The sequence below is a fragment of the Petromyzon marinus genome (genome assembly GCF_048934315.1).
Source record: "Petromyzon marinus isolate PM22_M1 ecotype Great Lakes invasive population chromosome 80 unlocalized genomic scaffold, UKy_Petmar_22M1.pri1.0 chr80_unloc.2, whole genome shotgun sequence".
In the NCBI taxonomy this organism is placed as follows: domain Eukaryota; kingdom Metazoa; phylum Chordata; class Hyperoartia; order Petromyzontiformes; family Petromyzontidae; genus Petromyzon; species Petromyzon marinus.
This window is the reverse complement of record NW_027422630.1, coordinates 973,526-997,640: the sequence shown is the minus strand read 5'-3', so window position 1 is coordinate 997,640 and position 24,115 is coordinate 973,526. Positions and strand designations below refer to the sequence as shown.

At 54.7% G+C, this 24,115-nt stretch overlaps 1 protein-coding gene and 2 long non-coding RNA genes across 3 annotated transcripts in view; 1 reads left to right on the top strand and 2 right to left on the bottom strand.

Moving 5' to 3' along the window:
* Positions 1 to 3,016: 3,016 nt before the first annotated feature.
* The window catches only part of LOC116937793 (uncharacterized), a 56,813-nt gene continuing 35,714 nt past the window's right edge, over positions 3,017 to 24,115 (top strand). The window contains exons 1-4 of the mRNA XM_076058901.1: positions 3,017 to 3,392; positions 12,689 to 12,784; positions 14,744 to 14,830; positions 23,897 to 24,049. Coding sequence (XP_075915016.1) covers positions 3,204 to 3,392; positions 12,689 to 12,784; positions 14,744 to 14,830; positions 23,897 to 24,049 — 525 coding nt within the window. The 5' untranslated portion in view covers positions 3,017 to 3,203. The remainder of the gene's footprint in view (positions 3,393 to 12,688; positions 12,785 to 14,743; positions 14,831 to 23,896; positions 24,050 to 24,115) is intronic.
* LOC142908336 (uncharacterized) lies at positions 17,261 to 17,652 on the bottom strand. Its single transcript, XR_012931699.1, has 3 exons — positions 17,614 to 17,652; positions 17,449 to 17,547; positions 17,261 to 17,382 (listed from the first exon to the last, which is right to left on the bottom strand). It is a non-coding gene; the product is annotated as an uncharacterized LOC142908336 (long non-coding RNA).
* Positions 18,826 to 19,488, bottom strand: LOC142908335 (uncharacterized). Its single transcript, XR_012931698.1, has 4 exons — positions 19,439 to 19,488; positions 19,225 to 19,333; positions 19,064 to 19,158; positions 18,826 to 18,892 (listed from the first exon to the last, which is right to left on the bottom strand). It is a non-coding gene; the product is annotated as an uncharacterized LOC142908335 (long non-coding RNA).

Here is a 24,115-nt window from a genome sequence, read left to right as displayed (position 1 = left end):
GTCAAGATCGGCCTCTGTGGAGGAGGCTCGTGAAGGACGCTACTGGGCAGTTGGAGGCAGTCGCCCTCCAACAACAACGGAGGACGGAGGAGCGACGCTCACAACAACGAGCGGAGCGCCGGGTGGCTAAAGCACAGCAGGTTGGCTCAGTAGGGGGCACAGGTGGTGCATCAGCCAGTCATCTCAGTCAGTCGACCCGTGGCACCTGGGTCTGCCCCGTGACCTCCTGTCAGCGGGCGTTCGACACTTCACGTGGCCTCAAGGTGCACCTAGCCTGGCACAAGCGTCGTGGTGACGTCACCGCCACAGACTCACAAAGACAAAGATCCCCCGTGTAGCCTTAACAGACTGTAGGGGCAAGTGCTGTTAGCGATCAGCACCTGTGAAGGCCGGAACTGTGGCACACGAGAGGGTGGGTGGCCAGCACCACGCCCGGCCGCCTTTGTCTCCTCTGTGCTAGCGATGTTCACTACACACAGCACCAGGTACTCAGTTGAGGCTGAGTCGACCTAGGGGAGGCCCAGGATCGGTTCAGATAATCGTCACCGGTGATTGCAGTGAGCGGGAATCGAACTCGGGTCGCCAGGTTCATAGCGCAGCGTAGCGCTAACCACTACACCCACCGCTCCCCACACACACACACAGACACACACACATACATATACACACACCCGCTCACACACTCACACAGACTCACGACACAGAGACCCACAGACTCACCACACAGAGACCCACAGACTCACCACACAGAGACCCACAGACTCACCACACAGAGACCCACAGAATCACCACACAGAGACCCACAGACTCACCACACAGAGACCCACAGAATCACCACACAGAGACCCACAGACTCACCACACAGAGACCCACAGACTCACCACACAGAGACCTACAGACACCACACAGAGACCCACAGACTCACCACACAGAGACCCACAGACTCACGACACAGAGACCCACAGACTCATCACACAGAGACCCACAGACTCACAACACAGAGACCCACAGACTCACCACACAGAGACCCACATAATCACCACACAGAGACCCACAGACTCACCACACAGAGACCCACAGACTCACCACACAGAGACCCACAGAATCACCACACAGAGACCCACAGACTCACCACACAGAGACCCACAGACTCACCACACAGAGACCCACAGACTCACGACACAGAGACCCACAGACTCACCACACAGAGACCCACAGACTCACCACACAGAGACCCACAGACTCACCACACAGAGACCCACAGACTCACGAAACAGAGACCCACAGACTCACCACACAGAGACCCACAGACTCACCACACAGAGACCCACAGAATCACCACACAGAGACCCACAGACTCAACACCCACAGAATCACCACACAGAGACCCACAGACTCACCACACAGAGACCCACAGACTCACCACACAGAGACCCACAGACTCACCACACAGAGACCCACAGACTCATCATACAGAGACCCACAGACTCACCACGCAGAGACCCACAGACTCACCACACAGAGACCCACAGACTCATCACACAGAGACCCACAGACTCACCACACAGAGACCCACAGACTCACCATACAGAGACCCACAGACTCATCATACAGAGACCCACAGACTCACCACGCAGAGACCCACAGACTCATCATACAGAGACCCACAGACTCACCACGCAGAGACCCACAGACTCACCACACAGAGACCCACAGACTCACCACACAGAGACCCACAGACTCACCACACAGAGACCCACATAATCACCACACAGAGACCCACAGACTCACCACACAGAGACCCACAGACTCACCACACAGAGACCCACAGAATCACCACACAGAGACCCACAGACTCACCACACAGAGATCCACAGACTCACCACACAGAGACCCACAGACTCACGACACAGAGACCCACAGACTCACCACACAGAGACCCACAGACTCACCACACAGAGACCCACAGACTCACCACACAGAGACCCACAGACTCACGAAACAGAGACCCACAGACTCACCACACAGAGACCCACAGACTCACCACACAGAGACCCACAGAGTCACCACACAGAGACCCACAGACTCACCACACAGAGACCCACAGACTCACCACACAGAGACCCACAGACTCACCACACAGAGACCCACAGACTCACCACACAGAGACCCACAGACTCACGAAACAGAGACCCACAGACTCACCACACAGAGACCCACAGACTCACCACACAGAGACCCACAGAATCACCACACAGAGACCCACAGACTCACCACGCAGAGACCCACAGACTCACCACACAGAGACCCACAGACTCACCACACAGAGACCCACAGACTCACCACGCAGAGACCCACAGACTCACCACACAGAGACCCACAGACTCACCACACAGAGACCCACAGACTCACCACACAGAGACCCACAGACTCACCACACAGAGACCCACAGACTCACCACACAGAGACCCACAGACTCACCACACAGAGACCCACAGACTCACCACACAGAGACCCACAGACTCATCACACAGAGACCCACAGACTCACCACACAGAGACCCACAGACTCACCACACAGAGACCCACAGACTCACCACACAGAGACCCACAGACTCACCACACAGAGACCCACAGACTCATCATACAGACACCCACAGACTCACCACACAGAGACCCACAGATTCACCACACAGAGACCCGCAGACTCACCACACAGAAACCCACAGACTGAAAAAAACATCATTAACATTAATTACTGTCTCGACGAATAGAGAGTCAGTGTTTCTGATTTCGTCATTAACATAATGCTACCATCTTGACCAATCACAACAGAGTTTTCAGTTCCGGGTCGTTCCCATTGGTTAACTGGACCCTCATTACGATAATATATGTCAATGTAGCTCACCCTTCCTGCCTTCTGACGCGTTGGGGGCGGAGTTTACACGTGTTAATATATGTCAATATATGGTAATCATATGCAGGGGTGGTTCCCTGAGGCGTGGCGTCGTATGCAAATTTTATGTTAACGTGTCGTTCCTTGGGCTTCATCCACTCACCGGTCGTGGTTGGCCAAATGTTGATGTTGTTGATGTTGTTGGTGGTTGCTGATGTTGTTGATGTTGTTGGTGGTTGATGTTGTTGATGTTGTTGGTGGTTGATGTTGTTGATGTTGTTGGTGGTTGTTGATGTTGTTGGTGGTTGATGTTGTTGGTGGTTGATGTTGTTGATGTTGGCGGCTTGATGGCGGTGATGGTGATGATGATGGTGATGCCGATGGTGATGTCGATGATGATGATGGTGATGATGGTGGTGATGGTGGTGATGGTGGCGATGATGCCCACGGCGGCGATCGCGACCGCTGACGAACCGAGGCTCAAGTTCGCCACCGTGGTGAGTCGAGAACCGCTCCGGTTTTGTTTGTTCCGCTCGCGAAACCGGTAACCGATTGTTTCGGGGAGCGGTGGTGCAGCACTTGCCCCTACAGCCCTCCTAGAGGCTACACGGGGGAGCTTTGTCTGTGTTTGGATGGGTGACTTGGTGAGTGGGTGAGTGGGTGAGTGAGTGGGTGGGTGAGTGGGTGGATGAGTGAGTGAGAGTGAGGGAGTGAGTGAGAGGGTGAGAGAGTGAGTGAGTGGGTAAGTGGGTGTGTGAGTGGGTGAGTGAGTGAGTGGGTGAGTGAGTGAGTGGGTAAGTGGGTGAGTGGGTGAGTGAGTGAGTGAGCGAGTGGGTGAGTGAGTGAGCGTGTGGGTGGGTGAGTGAGTGAGTGGGTGAATGGGTGAGTGAGTGAGTGGGTGAGTGAGTGGGTGAGTGAGAGAGTGAGTGAGAGAGTGAGAGAGTGAGTGAGTGGGTGTGTGAGTGGGTGAGTGAGTGAGTGGGTGTGTGAGTGGGTGAGTGAGTGGGTGTGTGAGTGGGTGAGTGAGTGAGTGTGTGAGTGAGTGGGTGGGTGAGTAAGTGGGTGAGTGAGTGAGCGTGTGGGTGGGTGAGTAGGTGGGTGAGTGAGTGGGTGAGTGACTGAGTGGGTGAGTGAGTGGGTGAGTGAGTGGGTGAGCGTCTGGGTGAGTGGGTGAGTGAGTGGGTGGGTGAGCGTGTGGGTGGGTGAGCGTGTGGGTGAGCGTGTGGGTGAGTGGATGAGCGTCTGGGTGAGTGAGTGGGTGAGCGTTTGGGTGAGTGGGTGAGTGAGTGAGTAAATGGGTGAGTGGGTGAGCGTCTGGGTGAGTGTGTGAGGGAGTGGGTGAGCGTGTGGGTGAGTGAGTGGGTGAGCGTGTGGGTGAGTGAGTGGGTGAGTAAGTGGATGAGCGTGTGGGTGAGTGGGTGAGCGTCTGGGTGAGTGTGTGAGTGAGTGGGTGAGCGTGTGGGTGAGTGAGTGGGTGAGTAAGTGGGTGAGCGTGTGGGTGAGTGGGTGAGCGTCTGGGTGACTGTGTGAGTGAGTGGGTGAGAGTGTGGGTGAGTGAGTGGGTGAGGGTGTGGTTGAGTGAGTGGGTGAGCGTGTGGGTGAGTGGGTGAGCGCCTGGGTGAGTGACTGGGTGAGCGTCTGGGTGAGTGAGTGGGTGGGTGAGCGTCTGGGTGAGTGAGTGGGAGGGTGATCGTGTGGGTGAGTGGGTGAGTGAGTGGGTGAGCGTGTGGGTGAGTGGGTGAGTGGATGGATGAGTGAGTGGGTGAGTGGGCGGGTGAGTGGATGGGTGAGTGAGTGGCTGAGTGAGTGGGTGAGTGGATGGGTGTGTGAGTGGGTGAGTGGATGGGTGAGTGAGTAAGTGAGTGAGCTGCTGAGTGGATGGGTGAGTGGATGGGTGAGTGGATGGGTGAGTGGGTGAGTGAGTGAGTGGGTGAGTGAGTTGGATAGGTGAGTGAGTGGATGTTTGAGTGAGTGAGTGAACGGGTTAGTGAGTGAGTGAATGGGTGAGTGAGTCGGTGAGTGAGTGAGTCGGTGAGTGGATGGGAGAGTGAGTGGATGGGTGAGTGAGCTGGTGAGTGGATGGGTGTGTAAGTGGGTGAGTGGATTGGTGAGTGAGTGAGTGGGTTTGCGGATTGGTGAGTGAGGGCGCTGGTGAGTGAGTGGGTGAGTGAGTGGTTGGGTGAGTTAGCTGGTGAGTGGATGGATGAGTGAGTGGGTGAGTGAGTGGGTGAGTGAGTGGGTGAGTGGATGGGTGAGTGAGTGGGTGAGTGGATGGGTGAGTGAGTGGGTGAGTGGATGGATGGGAGAGTGAGTGAGTGGATGGGTGAGTGAGTGAGAGGATGGGTGAGTGAGTGAGTGAGCGGGTGAGTGAGCTGGTGAGTGTATGGGTGAGTTAGTGGGTGAGTATGTGAGTGAGTGGGTGAGTGAGTGGGTGAGTGAGTCGGTGAGTGGATGGGTGAGTGAGTGGATGGGTGAGTGAGCTGGTGAGTGTTTGGGTGAGTTAGTGGGTTAGTGAGTGGGTGAGTGGATGGGTGAGTGAGTGGGTGAGTGAGTGGGTGAGTGGATGGGTGAGTGAGTGGGTGAGTGGATGTTTGAGTGAGTGGGTGAGTGAGTGAGTGGGTGCGTGGATGGGTGAGTGGATGGGTGAGTGAGTGAGTGAGCGGGTGAGTGAGCTGGTGAGTGAGTGGGTTAGTGAGTGGGTGAGTGGATGGGTGAGTGTGCTGGTGAGTGGATGGGTGAGTAAGCTGGTGAGTGGATGAGTGAGTGAGTGGGTGAGTGGATGGGTGAGTGAGTGGGTGAGTGGATGGGTGAGTGAGTGGGTGAGTGGATGGGTGATTGAGTGGGTGAGTGGATGGGTGAGTGGATGGGTGAGTGAGCTGGTGAGTGGATGGGTAAGTGAGTGGGTGAGTGAGTGGTTGGGTGAGCGAGTGAGTGGATGGGTGAGTGAGTGAATGAGTGGGCGGGTGAGTGAGCTGGTGAGTGGATGGGTGAGTGAGTGAGTGGGTGAGTGAGTGGGTCAGTGAGTCCGTGAGTGGATGGGTGAGTGAGTGGATGGGTGAGTGAGCTGGTGAGTGAGTGGGTGAGTGGATGTGTGAGTGGATGTGTGAGTGAGTGGGTGAGTGAGTGAGTGAGTGGGTGAGTGGATGGGTGAGTGGGGTGAGTGAATGGGTGAGTGAGCTGGTGAGTGAGCTGGTGAGTGGGTGAGTGAGTGGGTGAGTGAGTGGATGGGTGAGTGAGTGAATGAGCTGGTGAGTTGATGGGTGAGTGAGTGGGTGAGTGAGTGGATGGGTGAGTGAGTGGATGGGTGAGTGAGTGAGTGAGCGGGTGAGTGAGCTGGTGAGTGGATGGGTGAGAGAGTGCGTGAGTGAGTGAGTGAGTGGATGGGTGAGTGAGCTAGTGAGTGGATGGGTGAGTGAGTGGATGGGTGAGTGAGCTGGTGAGTGGATGGGTGGGTGAGTGAGTGAGTGGGTGAGTGAGTGGGTGAGTGAGTGGGTGAGTGAGTGAGTGAGTGGATGGGTGGGTGGGTGAGTGAGTGAGCTGGTGGGTGAGTGAGCTGGTGGGTGAGTGAGTGAGTGGGTGAGTGAGTGAGTGAGTGGGTGAGTGAGTGAGTGAGTGGATGGGTGGGTGGGTGAGTGAGTGAGCTGGTGAGTGAGTGAGTGGGTGAGTGAGTGGGTGAGTGAGTGAGTGAGTGGATGGGTGGGTGGGTGAGTGAGTGAGCTGGTGGGTGAGTGAGCTGGTGGGTGAGTGAGTGAGTGGGTGAGTGAGTGAGTGGATGGGTGGGTGGGTGAGTGAGTGAGCTGGTGAGTGGGTGAGTGAGTGGGTGAGTGAGTGAGTGAGTTTTGCTGATGTTCGCTACGAGCAGGGGAGGCATCTGACTCACTCGCTCGTGATTTGAGTTTTAGGGAAGATTACTTAGGGGCAAGTGCTGTTAGTGTGTGTATGTACACACACTGTTAGTGTATGTGTACACACACACTGTTAGTGTATGTGTACACATACACTAACAGTGTGTGTGCGCATACTGTTAGTGTATGTGTACATACATACACTGTTAGTGTGTGTGTGTACATACACTATGAATCTCTGTGGGTCTCTATGACTCTCTGTGGGTCTCTATGGGTCTCTATGAATCTCTATGAATCTCTGTGGATCTCTATGGGTCTCTATGAATCTCTATGAATCTCTGTGGGTCTCTATGAATCTCTATGAATCTCTGTGGGTCTCTATGAATCTCTGTGGGTCTCTGTGGGTCTCTATGAATCTCTGTGGGTCTCTATGAATCTCTATGAATCTCTGTGGGTCTCTATGAATCTCTATGAATCTCTGTGGGTCTCTATGAATCTGTATGAATCTCTATGGGTCTCTTTGAATCTCTGTGGGTCTCTATGAATCTCTATGAATCTCTGTGGGTCTCTATGAATCTCTGTGGGTCTCTATGGGTCTCTATGAATCTCTATGAATCTCTATGAATCTCTGTGGGTCTCTGTGAATCTCTGTGGGTCTCTATGAATCTCTGTGGCTCTCTATGAATCTCTATGAATCTCTGTGGGTCTCTATGGGTCTCTATGAATCTCTGTAGGTCTCTATGAATCTCTATGAATCTCTGTGGGTCTCTATGAATCTCTGTGGGTCTCTATGGGTCTCTATGAATCTCTATGAATCTCTATGAATCTCTGTGGGTCTCTATGAATCTCTATGAATCTCTGTGGGTCTCTATGAATCTCTATGAATCTCTATGGGTCTCTATGAATCTCTGTGGGTCTCTATGAATCTCTATGAATCTCTGTGGGTCTCTATGAATCTCTATGAATCTCTATGGGTCTCTATGAATCTCTATGAATCTCTGTGGGTCTCTATGAATCTCTGTGGGTCTCTGTGGGTCTCTATGAATCTCTGTGGGTCTCTGTGGGTCTCTATGAATCTCTGTAGGTCTCTATGAATCTCTATGAATCTCTGTGGGTCTCTATGAATCTCTGTGGGTCTCTATGCGTCTCTATGAATCTCTATGAATCTCTGTGGGTCTCTGTGAATCTCTGTGGGTCTCTGTGTGTCTCTATGAATCTCTATGAATCTCTGTGGGTCTCTGTGGGTCTCTATGAATCTCTGTGGGTCTCTATGAATCTCTATGAATCTCTGTGGGTCTCTATGAATCTCTGTGGGTCTCTATGGGTCTCTATGAATCTCTATGAATCTCTATGAATCTCTGTGGGTCTCTGTGAATCTCTGTGGGTCTCTATGAATCTCTATGAATCTCTATGAATCTCTGTGTGTCTCTGTGGGTCTCTATGGGTCTCTATGAATCTCTATGAATCTCTGTGGATCTCTATGGGTCTCTATGAATCTCTATGAATCTCTGTGGGTCTCTATGAATCTCTATGAATCTCTGTGGGTCTCTATGAATCTCTGTGGGTCTCTGTGGGTCTCTATGAATCTCTGTGGGTCTCTATGAATCTCTATGAATCTCTGTGGGTCTCTATGAATCTCTATGAATCTCTGTGGGTCTCTATGAATCTGTATGAATCTCTATGGGTCTCTTTGGATCTCTGTGGGTCTCTATGAATCTCTAAGAATCTCTGTGGGTCTCTATCAATCTCTGTGGGTCTCTATGGGTCTCTATGAATCTCTATGAATCTCTATGAATCTCTGTGGGTCTCTGTGAATCTCTGTGGGTCTCTATGAATCTCTGTGACTCTCTATGAATCTCTATGAATCTCTATGCATCTCTGTGGGTCTCTATGGGTCTCTATGAATCTCTGTGGGTCTCTATGAATCTCTATGAATCTCTGTGGGTCTCTATGAATCTCTGTGGGTCTCTATGAATCTCTATGAATCTCTGTGGGTCTATATGAATCTCTATGGGTATCTATGAATCTCTATGAATCTCTGTGGGTCTCTATGAATCTCTATAAATCTCTGTGGGTCTCTATGAATCTATGTGGGTCTCTGTGGGTCTCTATGAATCTCTATGAATCTCTGAGGGTCTCTGTGGGTCTCTATGAATCTCTGTGGGTCTCTATGAATCTCTATGAATCTCTGTGGGTCTCTATGAATCTCTGTGGGTCTCTATGGGTCTCTATGAATCTCTATGAATCTCTATGAATCTCTGTGGGTCTCTATGAATCTCTATGAATCTCTGTGGGTCTCTATGAATCTCTGTGGGTCTCTGTGGGTCTCTATGAATCTCTGTGGGTCTCTATGAATCTCTATGAATCTCTGTGGGTCTCTATGAATCTCTATGAATCTCTGTGGGTCTCTATGAATCTGTATGAATCTCTATGGGTCTCTTTGGATCTCTGTGGGTCTCTATGAATCTCTAAGAATCTCTGTGGGTCTCTATCAATCTCTGTGGGTCTCTATGGGTCTCTATGAATCTCTATGAATCTCTATGAATCTCTGTGGGTCTCTGTGAATCTCTGTGGGTCTCTATGAATCTCTGTGACTCTCTATGAATCTCTATGAATCTCTATGCATCTCTGTGGGTCTCTATGGGTCTCTATGAATCTCTGTGGGTCTCTATGAATCTCTATGAATCTCTGTGGGTCTCTATGAATCTCTGTGGGTCTCTATGAATCTCTATGAATCTCTGTGGGTCTATATGAATCGCTATGGGTATCTATGAATCTCTATGAATCTCTGTGGGTCTCTATGAATCTCTATAAATCTCTGTGGGTCTCTATGAATCTATGTGGGTCTCTGTGGGTCTCTATGAATCTCTATGAATCTCTGAGGGTCTCTGTGGGTCTCTATGAATCTCTGTGGGTCTCTATGAATCTCTATGAATCTCTGTGGGTCTCTATGAATCTCTGTGGGTCTCTATGGGTCTCTATGAATCTCTATGAATCTCTATGAATCTCTGTGGGTCTCTATGAATCTCTATGAATCTCTGTGGGTCTATATGAATCTCTATGAATCTCTATGGGTCTCTATGAATCTCTATGAATCTCTGTGGGTCTCTATGAATCTCTATGAATCTATGTGGGTCTCTATGAATCTCTATGGGTCTCTATGAATCTCTATGAATCTCTGTGGGTCTCTATGAATCTCTGTGGGTCTCTGTGGGTCTCTATGAATCTCTGTGGGTCTCTGTGGGTCTCTATGAATCTCTGTGGGTCTCTATGAATCTCTATGAATCTCTGTGGGTCTCTATGAATCTCTGTGGATCTCTATGGGTCTCTATGCATCTCTATGAATCTCTATGAATCTCTGTGGGTCTCTGTGAATCTCTGTGGGTCTCTGTGGGTCTCTATGAATCTCTATGAATCTCTGTGGGTCTCTGTGGGTCTCTATGAATCTCTGTGGGTCTCTATGAATCTCTATGAATCTCTATGAATCTCTGTGTGTCTCTGTGGGTCTCTATGGGTCTCTATGAATCTCTATGAATCTCTGTGGATCTCTATGGGTCTCTATGAATCTCTATGAATCTCTGTGGGTCTCTATGAATCTCTATGAATCTCTGTGGGTCTCTGTGGGTCTCTATGAATCTCGGTGGGTCTCTATGAATCTCTATGAATCTCCGTGGGTCTCTATGAATCTCTATGAATCTCTGTGGGTCTCTTTGAATCTGTATGAATCTCTATGGGTCTCTTTGAATCTCTGTGGGTCTCTATGAATCTCTATGAATCTCTGTGGGTCTCTATGAATCTCTGTGGGTCTCTATGGGTCTCTATGAATCTCTATGAATCTCTGTGGGTCTCTGTGAATCTCTGTGGGTCTCTATGAATCTCTGTGGCTCTCTATGAATCTCTATGAATCTCTATGCATCTCTGTGGGTCTCTATGGGTCACTATGAATCTCTGTGGGTCTCTATGAATCTCTATGAATCTCTGTGGGTCTCTATGAATCTCTGTGGGTCTCTATGGGTCTCTATGAATCTCTATGAATCTCTATGAATCTCTTTGGGTCTCTATGAATCTCTATGAATCTCTGTGGGTCTATATGAATCTCTATGGGTCTATATGAATCTCTATGAATCTCTGTGGGTCTCTATGAATCTCTATGAATCTCTGTGGGTCTCTATGAATCTCTATGAATCTCTATGGGTCTCTATGAATCTCTATGAATCTCTGTGGGTCTCTATGAATCTCTGTGGGTCTCTGTGGGTCTCTGTGGGTCTCTATGAATCTCTATGAATCTCTGTGGGTCTCTGTGGGTCTCTATGAATCTCTGTGGGTCTCTATGAATCTCTATGAATCTCTGTGGGTCTCTATGAATCTCTGTGGGTCTCTATGGGTCTCTATGAATCTCTATGAATCTCTATGAATCTCTGTGGGTCTCTGTGAATCTCTGTGGGTCTCTATGAATCTCTATGAATCTCTGTGGGTCTCTGTGGGTCTCTATGAATCTCTGTGGGTCTCTATGAATCTCTATGAATCTCTATGAATCTCTGTGTGTCTCTGTGGGTCTCTATGAGTCTCTATGAATCTCTATGAATCTCTGTGGATCTCTATGGGTCTCTATGAATCTCTATGAATCTCTGTGGGTCTCTATGAATCTCTATGAATCTCTGTGGGTCTCTATGAATCTCTGTGGGTCTCTGTGGGTCTCTATGAATCTCTGTGGGTCTCTATGAATCTCTATGAATCTCTGTGGGTCTCTATGAATCTCTATGAATCTCTGTGGGTCTCTATGAATCTATATGAATCTCTATGGGTCTCTTTGAATCTCTGTGGGTCTCTATGAATCTCTATGAATCTCTGTGGGTCTCTATGAATCTCTGTGGGTCTCTATGGGTCTCTATGAATCTCTGTGGGTCTCTGTGAATCTCTGTGGGTCTCTATGAATCTCTGTGGCTCTCTATGAATCTCTATGAATCTCTATGAATCTCTGTGGGTCTCTATGGGTCTCTATGAATCTCTGTGGGTCTCTATGAATCTCTATGAATCTCTGTGGGTCTCTATGAATCTCTGTGGGTCTCTATGGGTCTCTATGAATCTCTATGAATCTCTATGAATCTCTGTGGGTCTCTATGAATCTCTATGAATCTCTGTGGGTCTCTTTGAATCTCTATGAATCTCTATGGGTCTCTATGAATCTCTATGAATCTCTGTGGGTCTCTATGAATCTCTGTGGGTCTCTATGAATCTCTATGAATCTCTATGGGTCTCTATGAATCTCTATGAATCTCTGTGGGTCTCTATGAATCTCTGTGGGTCTCTATGAATCTCTATGAATCTCTGTGGGTCTCTGTGGGTCTCTATGAATCTCTGTGGGTCTCTATGAATCTCTATGAATCTCTGTGGGTCTCTATGAATCTCTGTGGGTCTCTATGGGTCTGTATGAATCTCTATGCATCTCTATGAATCTCTGTGGGTCTCTGTGAATCTCTGTGGGTCTCTGTGGGTCTCTATGAATCTCTATGAATCTCTGTGGGTCTCTGTGGGTCTCTATGAATCTCTGTCGGTCTCTCTGAATCTCTATGAATCTCTGTGGGTCTCTATGAATCTTTGTGGGTCTCTATGGGTCTCTATGAATCTCTATGAATCTCTGTGGGTCGCTGTGAATCTCTGTGGGTCTCTATGAATCTCTATGAATCTCTGTGTGTCTCTGTGAATCTCTATGGGTCTCTATGAATCTCTATGAATCTCTGTGTGTCTCTATGAATCTCTATGAATCTCTGTGGGTCTCTATGAATCTCTGTGGGTCTCTGTGGGTCTCTATGAATCTCTATGAATCTCTATGGGTCTCTATGAATCTCTATGAATCTCTGTGGGTCTCTATGGGTCTCTATGAATCTCTGTGGGTCTCTATGGGTCTCTATGAATCTCTATGAATCTCTGTGTGTCTCTCTCCTGAGGTGTTCCGCCATGGGGACCGCTCACCCATGGGCAGCTACCCCACCGACCCCCACTCAGAGAGAGACTGGCCTCAGGGGTTCGGACAACTCACCCAGGTACTCACCCACTCACTCACCACTCACTCACCACTCACTCACCACTCACTCACCACTTACTCACCCAGTCACTCACCCAGGTACTCACCACTCACTCACCACTCACTCACCCACTCACTCACTCACTCACCCACTCACTCACTCACCCACTCACTCACTCACTCACCTACTCTTTCACCCACTCACTCACCACTCACTCACCTAGGTACTCAACCACTCACTCACCACTCACTCACTCACCACTCACCACTCACTCACTCACCACTCACCACTTACTCACCCACTCACTCACTCACTCACCACTCACTCACTCACTCACCACTTACTCACCCACTCACTCACTCACTCACCCACTCACTCACCCACTCACTCACCCACTCACTCACTCACCCACTCACTCACCCACTCACTCACTCACTCACCCACTCACTCACTCACCCTCTCACTCACTCACCACTTACTCACCCACTAACCCACTCACTCATTCACTCACTCACCCACTCACTCACTCACCCACTCACTCAGCCACTCACCACTCACTCACTCACCCACTCACTCAGCCACTCACCACTCACTCACTCACTCACCACTCACTCACCCACTCACTCACTCACTCACCCACTCACCCACTCACTCACTCACTCACCCACTCACTCACCCACTCACTCACTCACACACTCACTCACCACTCACTCACCACTCACTCACTCACCCACTCACTCACTCACCCACTCACTCAGCCACTCACCCACTCACTCAGCCACTCACCACTCACTCACTCACTCACCACTCACTCACCCAGGTACTCACTCACCCACTCACTCACTCACCACTCACCCACTCACTCACCCACTCACTCACCCACCACTCACCCACTCACTCACCCACTCACCCACTCACTCACTCACCCACTCACTCACCCACTCACTCACTCACTCACCACTCACTCACCACTCACTCACCCAGGTACTCACTCACCCACTCACTCACTCACCACTCACCCACTCACTCACCCACTCACCCACTCACTCACTCACCCACTCACTCACCACTCACTCACCCACTTACTCACCACTCACTCACCACTCACTCACCCAGGTACTCACCCACTCACTCACCACTCACTCACCACTCACTCACCACTCACTCACCCACTCACTCACTCACCACTCACTCACCACTCACTCACCACTTACTCACCCACTCACCCACTCACTCACTCACCCACTCACTCACCCACCCACCCACCCACTCACTCACCACTCACTCACCACTCACTCACCCACTCACTCACCACTCACTCACCACTCACTCACCCAGGTACTCACTCACCCACTCACTCACTCACCACTCACCCACTCACTCACCCACTCACTCACTCACCCACTCACTCACCACTCACCCACTCACTCACCACTCACTCACCACTCACTCACCCAGGTACTAACCCACTCACTCACCACTCACTCACCACTCACTCACTCACCCACTCACTCACTCACCCACTCACTCACTCACCACTCACTCACCACTCACTCACTCACCACTCACTCACTCACTCACCACTCACTCACCACTCACTCACCCAGGTACTCACCCACTCACCCACCACTCACTCACCACTCACTCACCCACTCACGCACTCACCCACTCACCCACTCACTCACTCACCCACTCACCCACCCACTCACTCACCCACCCACCCACCCACTCACCCACTCACTCACTCACTCACCACTCACTCACCACTCACTCACCCAGGTACTCACTCACCCACTCACTCACCCACTCACCCACCCACTCACCCACCCACTCACCCACCCACCCACTCACTCACCCACCCACCCACTCACCCACTCACCCACCCACCCACCCACTCACCCCCCCACTCACCCACCCACCCACCCACTCACCCCCCCACCCTCCCCGTGTGCCCCTCTCCCCACCACTGCCTACCAGCTGGGTATGCGGCAGCAGTTTGAGTTGGGGCGCTTCCTACGGCACAGATACTCAGAGCTCATCAACAGCACCTACCTCCACTCACAGGTAGGTGCCTACCACACCTACATCCACTCACAGGTAGGTGCCTTCCACACCCACACCTACCTCCACTCACAGGTAGGTGCCTACCACACCTACCTCCACTCACAGGTAGGTGCCTACCACACCTACCTCCACTCACAGGTAGGTGCCTACCACACCTACCTCCACTCACAGGTAGGTGCCTACCACACCTACCTCCACTCACAGGTAGGTGCCTACCACACCTACATCCACTCACAGGTAGGTGCCTACCACACCTACATCCACTCACAGGTAGGTGCCTACCACACCTACCTCCACTCACAGGTAGGTGCCTACCACACCTACCTCCACTCACAGGTAGGTGCCTTCCACACCCACACCTACCTCCACTCACAGATAGGTGCCTACCACACCTACCTCCACTCACAGGTAGGTGCCTACCACACCTACCTCCACTCACAGGTAGGTGCCTACCACACCTACATCCACTCACAGGTAGGTGCCTACCACACCTACCTCCACTCACAGGTAGGTGCCTACCACACCTACATCCACTCACAGGTAGGTGCCTACCACACCTACATCCACTCACAGGTAGGTGCCTACCACACCTACATCCACTCACAGGTAGGTGCCTACCACACCTACATCCACTCACAGGTAGGTGCCTACCACACCTACCTCCACTCACAGGTAGGTGCCTACCACACCTACATCCACTCACAGGTAGGTGCCTACCACACCTACCTCCACTCACAGGTAGGTGCCTACCACACCTACCTCCACTCACAGGTAGGTGCCTACCACACCTACATCCACTCACAGGTAGGTGCCTACCACACCTACCTCCACTCACAGGTAGGTGCCTACCACACCTACATCCACTCACAGGTAGGTGCCTACCACACCTACCTCCACTCACAGGTAGGTGCCTACCACACCTACCTCCACTCACAGGTAGGTGCCTACCACACCTACATCCACTCACAGGTAGGTGCCTACCACACCTACCTCCACTCACAGGTAGGTGCCTACCACACCTACATCCACTCACAGGTAGGTGCCTACCACACCTACCTCCACTCACAGGTAGGTGCCTACCACACCTACCTCCACTCACAGGTAGGTGCCTACCACACCTACATCCACTCACAGGTAGGTGCCTACCACACCTACCTCCACTCACAGGTAGGTGCCTACCACACCTACATCCACTCACAGGTAGGTGCCTACCACACCTACATCCACTCACAGGTAGGTGCCTACCACACCTGCATCCACTCACAGGTAGGTGCCTACCACACCTACCTCCACTCACAGGTAGGTGCCTACCACACCTACCTCCACTCACAGGTAGGTACCTACCACACCTACATCCACTCACAGGTAGGTGCCTACCACACCTACACCTACATCCACTCACAGGTAGGTGCCTACCACACCTACCTCCACTCACAGGTAGGTGCCTACCACACCAACACCTACCTCCACTCACAGGTAGGTGCCTACCACACCTACATCCACTCACAGGTAGGTGCCTACCACACCTACATCCACTCACAGGTAGGTGCCTACCACACCTACATCCACTCACAGGTAGGTGCCTACCACACCAACACCTACCTCCACTCACAGGTAGGTGCCTACCACACCTACATCCACTCACAGGTAGGTGCCTACCACACCCACACCTACATCCACTCACAGGTAGGTGCCTACCACACCTACCTCCACTCACAGGTAGGTGCCTACCACACCTACCTCCACTCACAGGTAGGTGCCTACCACACCCACACCTACATCCACTCACAGGTAGGTGCCTACCACACCTACCTCCACTCACAGGTAGGTGCCTACCACACCTACCTCCACTCACAGGTAGGTTCCTACCACACCCACACCTACATCCACTCACAGGTAGGTGCCTACCACACCTACCTCCACTCACAGGTAGGTTCCTACCACACCCACACCTACATCCACTCACAGGTAGGTGCCTACCACACCTACATCCACTCACAGGTAGGTGCCTACCACACCTACATCCACTCACAGGTAGGTGCCTACCACACCTACATCCACTCACAGGTAGGTGCCAACCACACCTACCTCCACTCACAGGTAGGTGCCTACCACACCTACCTCCACTCACAGGTAGGTGCCTACTACACCTACATCCACTCACAGGTAGGTGCCTACCACACCTACCTCCACTCACAGGTAGGTGCCTACCACACCTACCTCCACTCACAGGTAGGTGCCTACCACACCTACATCCACTCACAGGTAGGTGCCTACCACACCTACACCTACATCCACTCACAGGTAGGTGCCTACCACACCTACCTCCACTCACAGGTAGGTGCCTACCACACCTACATGCACTCACAGGTAGGTGCCTACCACACCTACATCCACACACAGGTAGGTGCCTACCACACCTACATCCACTCACAGGTAGGTGCCTACCACACCTACATCCACTCACAGGTAGGTGCCTACCACACCTACCTCCACTCACAGGTAGGTGCCTACCACACCTACCTCCACTCACAGGTAGGTGCCTACCACACCTACATCCACACACAGGTAGGTGCCTACCACACCTACATCCACTCACAGGTAGGTGCCTACCACACCTACATCCACTCACAGGTAGGTGCCTACCACACCTACCTCCACTCACAGGTAGGTGCCTACCACACCTACCTCCACTCACAGGTAGGTGCCTACCACACCTACCTCCACTCACAGGTAGGTTCCTACCACACCTACCTCCACTCACAGGTAGGTGCCTACCACACCCACACCTACATCCACTCACAGGTAGGTGCCTACCACACCTACATCCACTCACAGGTAGGTGCCTACCACACCTACCTCCACTCACAGGTAGGCGCCTACCACACCTACCTCCACTCACAGGTAGGTGCCTACCACACCTACCTCCACTCACAGGTAGGTACCTACCACACCTACCTCCACTCACAGGTAGGTGCCTACCACACCCACACCTACATCCACTCACAGGTAGGTGCCTAACACACCTACCTCCACTCACAGGTAGGTGCCTACCACACCTACATCCACTCACAGGTAGGTGCCTACCACACCTACATCCACTCACAGGTAGGTGCCTACCACACCTACCTCCACTCACAGGTAGGTGCCTACCATACCTACCTCCACTCACAGGTAGGTACCTACCACACCTACATCCACTCACAGGTAGGTGCCTACCACACCTACACCTACATCCACTCACAGGTAGGTGCCTACCACACCTACCTCCACTCACAGGTAGGTGCCTACCACACCAACACCTACCTCCACTCACAGGTAGGTGCCTACCACACCTACATCCACTCACAGGTAGGTGCCTACCACACCTACATCCACTCACAGGTAGGTGCCTACCACACCTACATCCACTCACAGGTAGGTTCCTACCACACCAACACCTACCTCCACTCACAGGTAGGTGCCTACCACACCTACATCCACTCACAGGTAGGTGCCTACCACACCCACACCTACATCCACTCACAGGTAGGTGCCTACCACACCTACCTCCACTCACAGGTAGGTGCCTACCACACCTACCTCCACTCACAGGTAGGTGCCTACCACACCCACACCTACATCCACTCACAGGTAGGTGCCTACCACACCTACCTCTACTCACAGGTAGGTGCCTACCACACCTACCTCCACTCACAGGTAGGTTCCTACCACACCCACACCTACATCCACTCACAGGTAGGTGCCTACCACACCTACCTCCAATCACAGGTAGGTTCCTACCACACCCACACCTACATCCACTCACAGGTAGGTGCCTACCACACCTACATCCACTCACAGGTAGGTGCCTACCACACCTACATCCACTCACAGGTAGGTGCCTACCACACCTACATCCACTCACAGGTAGGTGCCAACCACACCTACCTCCACTCACAGGTAGGTGCCTACCACACCTACCTCCACTCACAGGTAGGTGCCTACCACACCTACATCCACTCACAGGTAGGTGCCTACCACACCTACCTCCACTCACAGGTAGGTGCCTACCACACCTACCTCCACTCACAGGTAGGTGCCTACAACACCTACATCCACTCACAGGTAGGTGCCTACCACAACTACACCTACATCCACTCACTGGTAGGTGCCTACCACACCTACCTCCACTCACAGGTAGGTGCCTACCACACCTACATCCACTCAAAGGTAGGTGCCTACCACACCTACATCCACTCACAGGTAGGTGCCTACCACACCTACCTCCACTCACAGGTAGGTGCCTACCACACCTACCTCCACTCACAGGTAGGTGCCTACCACACCTACCTCCACTCACAGGTAGGTTCCTACCACACCTACCTCCACTCACAGGTAGGTGCCTACCACACCCACACCTACATCCACTCACAGGTAGGTGCCTACCACACCTACATCCACTCACAGGTAGGTGCCTACCACACCTACCTCCACTCACAGGTAGGTGCCTACCACACCTACCTCCACTCACAGGTAGGTTCCTACCACACCTACCTCCACTCACAGGTAGGTGCCTACCACACCCACACCTACATCCACTCACAGGTAGGTGCCTACCACACCTACATCCACTCACAGGTAGGTGCCTACCACACCTACCTCCACTCACAGGTAGGTACCTACCACACCTACCTCCACTCACAGGTAGGTGCCTACCACACCCACACCTACATCCACTCACAGGTAGGTGCCTACCACACCTACCTCCACTCACAGGTAGGTGCCTACCACACCTACATCCACTCACAGGTAGGTGCCTACCACACCTACCTCCACTCACAGGTAGGTACCTACCACACCTACCTCCACTCACAGGTAGGTGCCTACCACACCCACACCTACATCCACTCACAGGTAGGTGCCTACCACACCTACCTCCACTCACAGGTAGGTGCCTACCACACCTACATCCACTCACAGGTAGGTGCCTACCACACCTACATCCACTCACAGGTAGGTGCCTACCACACCTACACCTACATCCACTCACAGGTAGGTGCTTACCACACCCACACCTACATCCACTCACAGGTAGGTGCCTACCACACCTACCTCCACTCACAGGTAGGTGCCTACCACACCTACCTCCACTCACAGGTAGGTGCCTACCACACCTACCTCCACTCACAGGTAGGTGCCTACCACACCCACACCTACCTCCACTCACAGGTAGGTGCCTACCACACCTACCTCCACTCACAGGTAGGTGCCTACCACACCTACATCTACTCACAGGTAGGTGCCTACCACACCTACCTCCACTCACAGGTAGGTGCCTACCACACCTACCTCCACTCACAGGTAGGTGCCTACCACACCCACACCTACCTCCACTCACAGGTAGGTGCCTACCACACCCACAACTACCTCCACTCACAGGTAGGTGCCTACCACACCTACCCGCTAGTGTCTCTCTGTCTCTGTTGCTCCATGCCACTCACTGTCTGTACCCCTCCCACCCCGTGTCTGCCCCCGTGGCTCCCCCGTGTCTCCCCACGTGTCTCCCCACGTGTCTCCCCACGTGTCTCCACCGTGTCTCTCCCCCCGTGTCTCCCCCCGTGTCTCCCCCGTGTCTCCCCCCGTGTCTCCCCCCTGTCTCTCCCCCACGTCTCTCACCCCGTGTCCCCCCCACGTCTCTCCCGCTGTGTCTCCCCCCGCATCTCCAACGTGTCACCCCTCCGTGTCTCCCCCCCGTGTCTCTCCCCCACGTGTCTCTCCCCCACGTGTCTCCCCGCGTGTCTCCACGTGTCTCCCCTTGTCTCTCCCCCACGTGTCTCCCCCCGTGTCTCCCCCTGTCTCACCCCCACGTGTCTCCCCCCGTGTCTCCCCCTGTGTCTCCCCCCGTGTCTCCCCACGTCTCTCCCCCACGTGTCTCCCCTGTGTCTCCCCACGTCTCTCCCCCCGAGTCTCCCCGCGTGTCTCCACGTGTCTCCCCGCGTGTCTCCCCCGTGTCTCCCCCGTGTCTCCCCCTGTCTCTCCCCCACGTGTCTCCCCCCGTGTCTCCCCCTGTCTCACCCCCACGTGTCTCCCCCCGTGTCTCCCCCTGTGTCTCCCCCCGTGTCTCCCCACGTCTCTCCCCCACGTGTCTCCCCTGTGTCTCCCCACGTCTCTCCCCCCGAGTCTCCCCGTGTGTCTCCACGTGTCTCCCCGCGTGTCTCCCCCGTGTCTCCCCCGTGTCTCCCCGCGTGTCTCCCCCGTGTCTCCCCCGTGTCTCCCCACGTGTCTCCTCCGTGTCTCCCCACGTCTCTCCCCCCGTCTCCCCGTGTGTCTCCACGTGTCTCCCCCGTGTCTCCCCCGTGTCTCCCCCGTGTCTCCCCGCGTGTCTCCCCCGTGTCTCCCCCTGTCTCTCCCCCACGTGTCTCCCCCGTGTCTCCCCCGTGTCTCCCCCGTGTCTCCCCCCCTGTCTCTCCCCCACGTGTCTCCCCGCGTGTCTCCTCCGTGTCTCCCCCCGTGTCTCCCCCCGTGTCTCCACGTGTCTCCCCCTGTCTCTCCCCCCCGTGTCTCCCCCGTGTCTCCACGTGTCTCCCCCGTGTCTCCCCCGTGTCTCCCCCTGTCTCTCCCCCACGTGTCTCCCCCGTGTCTCCCCCGTGTCTCCCCCGTGTCTCCCCCGTGTCTCCCCCCCTGTCTCTCCCCCACGTGTCTCCCCGCGTGTCTCCTCCGTGTCTCCCCCCGTGTCTCCCCCCGTGTCTCCACGTGTCTCCCCCTGTCTCTCCCCCCCGTGTCTCCCCCGTGTCTCCACGTGTCTCCCCCGTGTCTCCCCCGTGTCTCCCCCTGTCTCTCCCCCCCGTGTCTCCCCCGTGTCTCCACGTGTCTCCCCCGTGTCTCCCTCTGTCTCTCCCCCCCGTGTCTCCCCCGTGTTTCCACGTGTCTCCCCCGTGTCTTCCCCCGTGTCTCCCCCTGTCTCTCCCCCACGTGTCTCCCACGTGTCTCCCACGTGTCTCCCCCGTGTCTCCCACGTGTCTCCACGTGTCTCTCCCGTGTCTCCCCCGTGTCTCACCCGTGTCTCACCCGTGTCTCCTCCGTGTCTCCCACGTGTCTCCCCCGTGTCTCCCCCTGTCTCTCCCCCACGTGTCTCCCCACGTCTCTCCCCCCCTGTCTCCCACGTGTCTCCCCCGTGTCTCCACGTGTCTCCCCCGTGTCTCCCCCCGTGTCTCCCCCCGTGTCTCCCCCGTGTCTCCCCCGTGTCTCCCCCTGTCTCTCCCCCACGTGTCTCCCCACGTCTCTCCCCCTGTCTCCCACGTGTCTCCCCCGTGTCTCCCCACGTGTCTCCCACGTCTCTCCCCCACGTGTCTCCCCCCGTGTCTCCCCACGTGTCTCCCCCCGTGTCTCCCCAGTGTCTCCCCACGTCTCTCCCTACGTGTCTTCCCACGTGTCTCCCCCGTGTCTCCCCCTGGCTCTCCCCCCCGTGTCCCCCCCGTGTCTCCCCCGTGTCTCCACGTGTCTCCACGTGTCTCCACGTCTCTCCCCCACGTGTCTCCCCCGTGTCTCCCCCGTCTCTCCCCCACGTGTCTCCCCACGTCTCTCCCCCCCTGTCTCCCCCGTGTCTCCCACGTGTCTCCCCCCCGTGTCTCCCACGTGTCTCCCCGCGTGTCTCCCCCGTGTCTCCCCCGTGTCTCCCCCGTGTCTCCCACGTATCTCCACGTGTCTCCCCCGTGTCTCCCCCGTGTCTCCCCCGTGTCTCCCCCGTGTCTCCACGTGTCTCCCCCGTGTCTCCCCCTGTCTCCCCCCCCCTGTCTCCCCCGTGTCTCCACGTGTCCCCCCGTGTCTCCCCCGTGTCTCCCCCGTGTCTCCACGTGTCTCCACGTGTCTCCACGTCTCTCCCCCACGTGTCTCCCCCGTGTCTCCCCCGTGTCTCCCCACGTGTCCCCACGTGTCTCTCACGTGTCTCCCACCTGTCCCCACGTGTCTCCCCCGTGTCCCCACGTGTCCCCCCCCCCCCCGTGTCTCCCACGTGTCTCCACGTGTCTCCACGTGTCTCCCCCCCGTGTCTCCCCCGTGTCTCCCACGTGTCTCCACGTGTCTCCACGTGTCTCCACGTCTCTCCCCCACGTGTCTCCCCCGTGTCTCCCCCGTGTCTCCCCCTGTCTCTCCCCCACGTGTCTCCCCACGTCTCTCCCCCCCTGTCTCCCCCGTGTCTCCCACGTGTCTCCCCCCCCCCGTGTCTCCCACGTGTCTCCCCCCCCCCGTGTCTCCCCCGTGTCTCCCCCGTGTCTCCCACGTGTCTCCCCCCGTGTCTCCCCCCGTGTCTCCCCCGTGTCTCCCACGTGTCTCCCCCCCGTGTCTCCCACGTGTCTCCTCCGTGCCTCCCACGTGTCTCCCACGTGTCTCCCCCCGTGTCTCCACGTGTCTCCCCCGTGTCTCCACCGTGTCTCCCCCCGTGTCTCCCCCGTGTCTCCCCCGTGTCTCCCACGTGTCTCCACGTGTCCACGTGTCTCCACGTGTCTCCCTCGTGTCTCCCCCTGTCTCCCCCCCGTGTCCCCACGTCTCCCCCGTGTCTCCCCCTGTCTCTCCCCCACGTGTCTCCCCCCATGTCTCCCCCCGTGTCTCCCACGTGTCTCCCACGTGTCTCCCCCCGTGTCTCCCCCCGTGTCTCCCACGTGTCTCCCCCGTGTCTCCCCCTGTCTCTCCCCCCCTGTCTCCCCCGTGTCTCCCACGTGTCTCCCCCGTGTCTCCCACGTATCTCCACGTGTCTCCCCCGTGTCTCCCCCACGTCTCTCCCCCACGTCTCTCCCCCACGTGTCCCCACGTGTCTCCCCCGTGTCTCCCCACGTGTCCCCACGTGTCCCCACGTGTCTCTCCACGTGTCTCCCCTGTCTGTCCCCCCTGTCTCCCACGTGTCTCCCACGTGTCTCCCCCCTGTCTCCCCCGTGTCTCCACGTGTCTCCCCCCCCCCCTGTCTCCCCCGTGTCTCCCACGTGTCTCCCCACGTCTCTCCCCCCCTGTCTCCCCCGTGTCTCCCACGTGTCTCCCCCCCGTGTCCCCACATGTCCCCACGTGTCTCCACGTGTCTCCCCCGTGTCCCAGCTGTTCGTGAGAAGCACTGATGTGGACCGCACGTTGATGAGTGCCCAAGTCAACCTGGCTGGGCTGTTCCCCCCTCAGGGGGCACAGCAGTGGAACCCAGAGATCACCTGGCAACCACTGCCGGTGCATACCCAGTCCCAGGACACGGACATGGTACTCACTCAGTCACTCACTCAGTCACTCAGTCACTCAGTCAGTCACTCAGTCAGTCACTCAGTC